The sequence below is a fragment of the Primulina eburnea genome, chromosome 7 (assembly GCF_022965805.1).
Source record: "Primulina eburnea isolate SZY01 chromosome 7, ASM2296580v1, whole genome shotgun sequence".
Lineage (NCBI taxonomy): Eukaryota > Viridiplantae > Streptophyta > Magnoliopsida > Lamiales > Gesneriaceae > Primulina > Primulina eburnea.
Genome location: NC_133107.1, coordinates 10,924,316 through 10,930,193, shown reverse-complemented (window position 1 = coordinate 10,930,193; position 5,878 = coordinate 10,924,316). Strand labels below are relative to the sequence as shown.

Here is a 5,878-nt window from a genome sequence, read left to right as displayed (position 1 = left end):
TTGTAAATATTGAAAATTAGTGTGTGATGATGTAGGTAATGATGTATTTTATTTTTGGATTATTTATAAAAATTTCTTATAAATAGATCTCTCATTTGTGAAAAAAATCACAATTAAGTAGAGAGAAAAATATTATAAAATATGTAATTTGATAATTTTTGAGAGTTTGAAATTTTTACTTTTTCACCACAATTTTTACTTTGTTTACATTTTGGGGGCAATTCTCACTTCCGATTCGTATACACCACGCGATTAGGGTTTTGTTTATGAGGTTTTCATAAATTCGTAAAGTGGCTGACCCAATTTCACATGGTCGATTTCCTTCTCCCCTAATTGTCGGCTGACCAAAATCGAAGCCCTCAATCGACGAAACTGGAAGAGACAATTGCATTCCGATCGAAGACTCGTAGCTAAGCCAACCTCTCCGATTCTCTGTGTGACGAAGATTTTCTCCACCGGAAGGTATTTTTTTTTTCGAAAAATATTTGGATATGCTCGATGTTAAGTAGTCATACAGGGGGAAAAGTTTACGATTTTGTTAAAGCCGGCTGTGGTTTTGATTACAGATTCTAGTAAAGGTAGCCTAGTTGTGGATTTGATTACAGATTCTGATATATATTATATCTCAGTTCTCATCTCTTTAAATTCTTTCGACTTGGTTTATGATATCTTGCCTTAACTTCCTTTTCGTCTACAATTGTGTGCAGAAATGGCCAAAAAAAGCCCAACGTTCCAATTGTACAATACAATGTCAAAACAGAAGGAGGTTTTCAAGCCTAGAATTGAGGGCAAAGTTGGGATGTACGTCTGTGGTGTCACCTCTTACGATCTCAGCCATATTGGTCATGCGCGTGCTTATGTTGCGTTCGATGTACTCTACAGGTTAATTACAACTTTTTTTTATTTTGTTTTTAGGCGTAAATTTAAATTTATGGGAATGTGATTTTTTTTTTGTTGTGGTGTGATGAGAGATTTCATATATGTATTTATGCAGTTGTCCGATTTCTTGTATGACTAGATGGGTGAGAATTATAAATCTTTTTTTTTTATTGCTTTAACTTTACATTGGTACTTTTATACGGGTGATTGTTTTTGTTTCTGTGTTGAAGTTTTTATAGTGGTAATTTGTTTCTGATTAACAAAAGGAAGCTTCTGAGGCAGAATGTGGTGCTACTTAATGAAAAAGATCAGTTTATCCACAAGATGTAGAGTGTGAATGGTTAGACGTCCAAATTGGCTTAAGATGGAGATGGATTTTGGTTTCCTGAGATATACTTTCCTATAAATGCATGCTGAGTTAGCTCCATTTTGGTGGGTCATGGTTAAATGTGCATTATACACTTAGAATCATGATTATTTGTTCTAACACTCCAAAATGCTACATTTGCGTTGTTCGTTATGGAAAATAGTGCTAAATGATTCTTGGGAAGACAGTCCCTTGCATTGTATGGATCCATTCTTGCCTTTTATTATGTTATTTTTCTGAAAAGGATATGGGTTTTGGGAGGAGAATTTTCCACGACTGATGTATTTTGTGTGAAATCTGTGTGCTAATATCATCTTGTGCCTGTTATTCCATCCTGGTAATGAGTCTCGACCGTATTCATTGAATTTTAATGCTGTAGGTATCTGAAATATTTGGGCTATGATGTTACATATGTACGCAATTTCACCGATGTCGATGACAAGGTATGCAATTTTTCTTACTAGACATGTACATCTGTGTTGGATTCATTCATGTTACTGTTCACGTGGTAAATATTTTGCAGATTATACGTAGAGCAAATGAGGTTGGGGAGGATCCAAAGGCGTTGAGTGGTCGTTTTTGCGATGAGTTTCTTAATGACATGGCGGATCTTCATTGCCTTGTTCCCACCAATCAACCACGGGTTACCGAACATATGCAGCAAATCAAGGACATGATTGCTCAGGTTCATTGCTTACCCTTTTGTTTGTATTTAATTTTTCATAGAAGATTCAATAGCTATCATGGCCATTTTCAAATCTCAGTGTAAGACTGAGCTTCAGCATTTCTTGAACATTCAGGCACAAGTTGGTACAAAACTATAGTTTACTTGTATTTTTGCTTTGGTTTTATAATCTCCTGTCAGTTCCCTCATTGGAGTAAAAAAATTTGTTTTTCCCTCAACTTTCCCATGTTGGGAATCGTCCTAAAATTTGTTTTTAACTGAAAAGATCACATTTAGGCATATTAACTGCTTTTTTAATGTGATTCTATCATTCTATGACACATTTGTGAGAATTTTATGGTTACCCACTTTTGTTTAATCATGGTAACGAGTACAATTGTTTTTGTGACCCTCTTGCTGCGTATGGAGAATTTTTTTTTAATGATATCACATGCATTCCTTTACACATATAAATTCTGGTCTCAATTTTGCAGATTATCAGCAATGATTGTGCATATTCTGTTGATGGTGATGTTTACTTCTCTGTCGATAATTTCCCAAATTATGGTCTTCTATCCGGACGAAAGCTAGAAGATAACAGGGCCGGGGAGCGAGTTGCTGTTGATGAGAGAAAGCGGAATCCTGCTGATTTTGCTTTATGGAAGGTGAAAACTTCTTCAGCCATTGGACTGACATAATTATCTGCCCCTTGTACTCTTGAATGAAGAAGTCCAACCTTTTTTTGGTCAGGCTGCAAAACCTGGTGAGCCATTTTGGGACAGCCCCTGGGGTCCTGGGAGACCTGGATGGCACATTGAATGCAGTGCCATGAGTGCTCAATACTTGACACACACATTTGACATTCATGGTGGTGGGATGGATTTGATCTTCCCTCATCATGAAAATGAGATTGCTCAAAGTTGTGCTGCTTCCTCTGAGAGCAAAGTTAATTATTGGGTACATAATGGTTTTGTGACAGCTAATGATGAGAAAATGTCTAAATCACTTGGAAACTTCTTCACCATTCGTGAGGTAAAAGATACTACGAGTTTTATTTTCCATTCGATACCTTTGGATATGCTCATAAGCTCACGGCTATTTTTAATTAATATATTCTTTTGTAGGTTACCAATCTATACCATCCTCTTGCACTGCGATATTTCTTGTTGGGAACTCATTATCGTTCCCCTGTTAATTATTCAATTTTTCAGATAGAAATTGCATCCGAAGCTATTTTCTATTTGTATCAGGTGAACAATTCTCTCTTCCATAGAATGTTCATTAAATCATGTTTGCTCTTTGGGCAATTGAGTATTAAATGGGTGCCACAGGGCTCGAGTCTGTCTTTGTGTTGGTTTTTTGTTGTGGTCCATATCACTAGATCTACGCAGCTGAAGAGCTGGTGTTATTTGGTTACTTCAGTTCTTTGAATTGTTATTTATTCGTCCTTTTGGATTTGCAGAACCAATAATTGTTTTTTAGATGATTTTCTGCTACATATTAATTCTCCGTCTATAAATATATTGGTGCTCGCGATGTTGTCCAACCTTCCAATGTTCTTGGTTAATGCATTTTTTTGTATGCACACCAAGTTTTATGGTTGATCTTCCCATGATTGTAAATTGATGCCGTAGCATGCAGATATACATTGCATGCAAGATTATGTTATTGTTTCTGTTAAGTAATGGGTTTTTTTTTAAATCTCTACAGACTTTGCTAGACTGCAAAAATGCTTTACTGTCTCTGAGTGATGATACCCAAGCGGATGTTAAAACATCCCGTATTAGTGCTGCTGCCCTAGAAGGCATTAATAAGCTGCATACGGAGTTTGAGACCAAAATGTCAGATGATCTGCATACACCGACCATATTAAATTCCTCTCTTCAAGAAGCTTTGAGATACATGAATAGCTCAGTAAACATGCTCAAGGCAGGGATTTGTAATCGATAATGCACTGTATTTTGTTCATGAGTATGCTTCTATCTATATGCTTGATGTAAAAGTTCTCTTTGTTCCTTTAATATATTCCAGAAGAAGCAGTCAAAGAAACAACAATTATCAACAATGAAGTCCTTGGTCGATTTGGAGGAAAAGGTTAAAATAGTCTTGGATGTTCTTGGATTACTCTCCAATTCGAGTTACACCGAGGTGCTAATGAAATCTACTCCCCCTTACATTTTTTATATCATGATTTACACACTTGATCACTCTTACCTTTTCATCTCCCACATTGTGCACCATATATAGGTTCTGCAGCAACTTAAAGATAAAGCTTTGAAAAGGGCCTTGCTGACTGAAGAAGACGTCATGCATTCAATTGAAGAAAGGATGATAGCCCGGGAAAACAAAGAGTTCTCGAAAAGCGATCAGATTAGACACGACTTAGCTGCCAAGGGAATTGCACTGATGGACATAGGGAAGGAAACAGTTTGGAGGCCATGTGTTCCCATGCAACAAGATCAGTCAGATGTGTCTGCTCAATCAGAAGAGGCCATCCTCCCTGTTCGACCAACGAACCCTCGTCCTGCAGAAAATGCTCCAACAAACCCTCCAGCGGAAAATGCTCATTCAGTTTCACCGGCTGAGAAGTAGCAGGAGGCGGCGTGTATCCAACCCATTAACTATGTAAGTTACGGATCAAATCATTTATTTATAGTACCTGTAACTTTTGATTTTTTAAGTTCTCGAGCTGTTGACCCCTTTGTGTCGGGTTTTACACACCAATATTTTCTTGTCGAGAAGTGGCTAAAACTGCCTCTAATTTAGATGAATTTTGTTGTCAGTAGAGTGCCCAAAGCTTGTACAAGGATGCTGTTGGGAACAAATTAATTTTATTACTACGAGGATGTTATTACCAAAAGTTATAATTGCCAAACCGCAAAAAGCTCGTGGGGTGCATAAACTTTTAAATGGAAGTCTTTTATTTTTATATATTTTTTCAATATTTACAATTGTAGATGTATTTAAAATTAATGTAGCTTATAAGTTTTCATACTCTTAAAACCTTTTCCCATCGAATTGCAACAATTTATTTTCTTAGATAATTTCACTAACACTTCAAAATTTAATTGAACACTGAAGTGCTCAAGGGACGAGTCATACATATCACGAATTCTTACCTGTACACAACACACAGATACATACAAATATATACTTTCATTTTTTGTTTCTTAAATTGTCTGTATATCAATATTTTCTCTCAAAATTATCATTATAAATTATTTTCAATATTATCGCTCAAATTGCACTAAGCCCATCACTAATTTCTATCCATTATTATTAAATTAAACATAAAATTAAGTATTTAATAAAATTTTTAAAAAAATATAAATTATGATTATAATTTTACTCACACAACTTTTTTGCATACCCTTTAAATATAATAATAAAAATAATGTCCTCTTGATTATCATTAATTAATTTTGTTGATGCTGATTTTATGTTTGTCATTAATTTTAGTTTTGTTGACGTAGATGTCCTTATCTTTAATTTGTGTCCTCTTAATTAGTTTACCATTAATTAATCTGTTGATCGTGTAAACTTTTTATTTATTGCTTCGCCGAATTGAATGTTAAATAGATTATTTTTCTCTTTACTTTATTATTTATGATTTATGGTTAATCCTCTTGGGGTGCATGTTATTTTGTGCATATTAACCAACTCTTTTGTGTCCTATGGTTTTATTGCCTGCCTTTTTCGTAGGCTATTTGGTTCTGTCTGGTTTATTTCATCCTACTCATGTGGACATTGCCCCTATGATAGGATGGATGACCAAAATTTGCCCATGCATATATAGGACATTTTTTTTTTAAATTGTATGTGTGGCAATATCTTACCCGTTGAAATGAAATGAGTGTAGTGCCCACATAGGTAGGATCTCATCTACCGTTATGCCTACTCAGAGTTGTATTTTTTCCCTTGTTCGTTTCGACGATTATGGGTTTCCAACTTGTTCTCATTCTTCTTCT

The 5,878-nt window shown here is 35.3% G+C and overlaps 1 protein-coding gene across 2 annotated transcripts; it reads left to right on the top strand.

Annotated features, from left to right (window-relative positions):
* Nucleotides 1-219: 219 nt before the first annotated feature.
* Nucleotides 220-4,785, top strand: LOC140837226 (cysteine--tRNA ligase 2, cytoplasmic). 2 transcript variants are annotated; one of them, XM_073203305.1, is made up of 10 exons: nucleotides 220-436; nucleotides 708-882; nucleotides 1,626-1,689; nucleotides 1,770-1,931; nucleotides 2,405-2,575; nucleotides 2,661-2,942; nucleotides 3,035-3,160; nucleotides 3,621-3,839; nucleotides 3,942-4,058; nucleotides 4,158-4,785. In XM_073203305.1, the coding sequence occupies exons 2-10, from the start codon at nucleotides 710-712 to the stop codon at nucleotides 4,500-4,502; spliced, it is 1,659 nt and encodes a 552-aa protein (XP_073059406.1). In that variant the 5' UTR covers nucleotides 220-436; nucleotides 708-709; the 3' UTR covers nucleotides 4,503-4,785. The 2 variants fall into 2 exon arrangements, with proteins under 2 accessions (XP_073059406.1, XP_073059405.1); XM_073203304.1 differs by having other exon boundaries at nucleotides 220-462.
* The last annotated feature ends 1,093 nt before the right edge of the window (nucleotides 4,786-5,878 follow it).

Coding starts and splice junctions, on each gene's coding strand:
- LOC140837226 (XM_073203305.1), top strand. CDS start 710: ATGGCCAAAAAAAGCCCAACGTTCCAATTGTACAATACAATGTCAAAA. Junction 1,932..2,404: donor TCAAGGACATGATTGCTCAG/GTTCATTGCTTA, acceptor TCAATTTTGCAG/ATTATCAGCAATGATTGTGC. Junction 4,059..4,157: donor CCAATTCGAGTTACACCGAG/GTGCTAATGAAA, acceptor CACCATATATAG/GTTCTGCAGCAACTTAAAGA.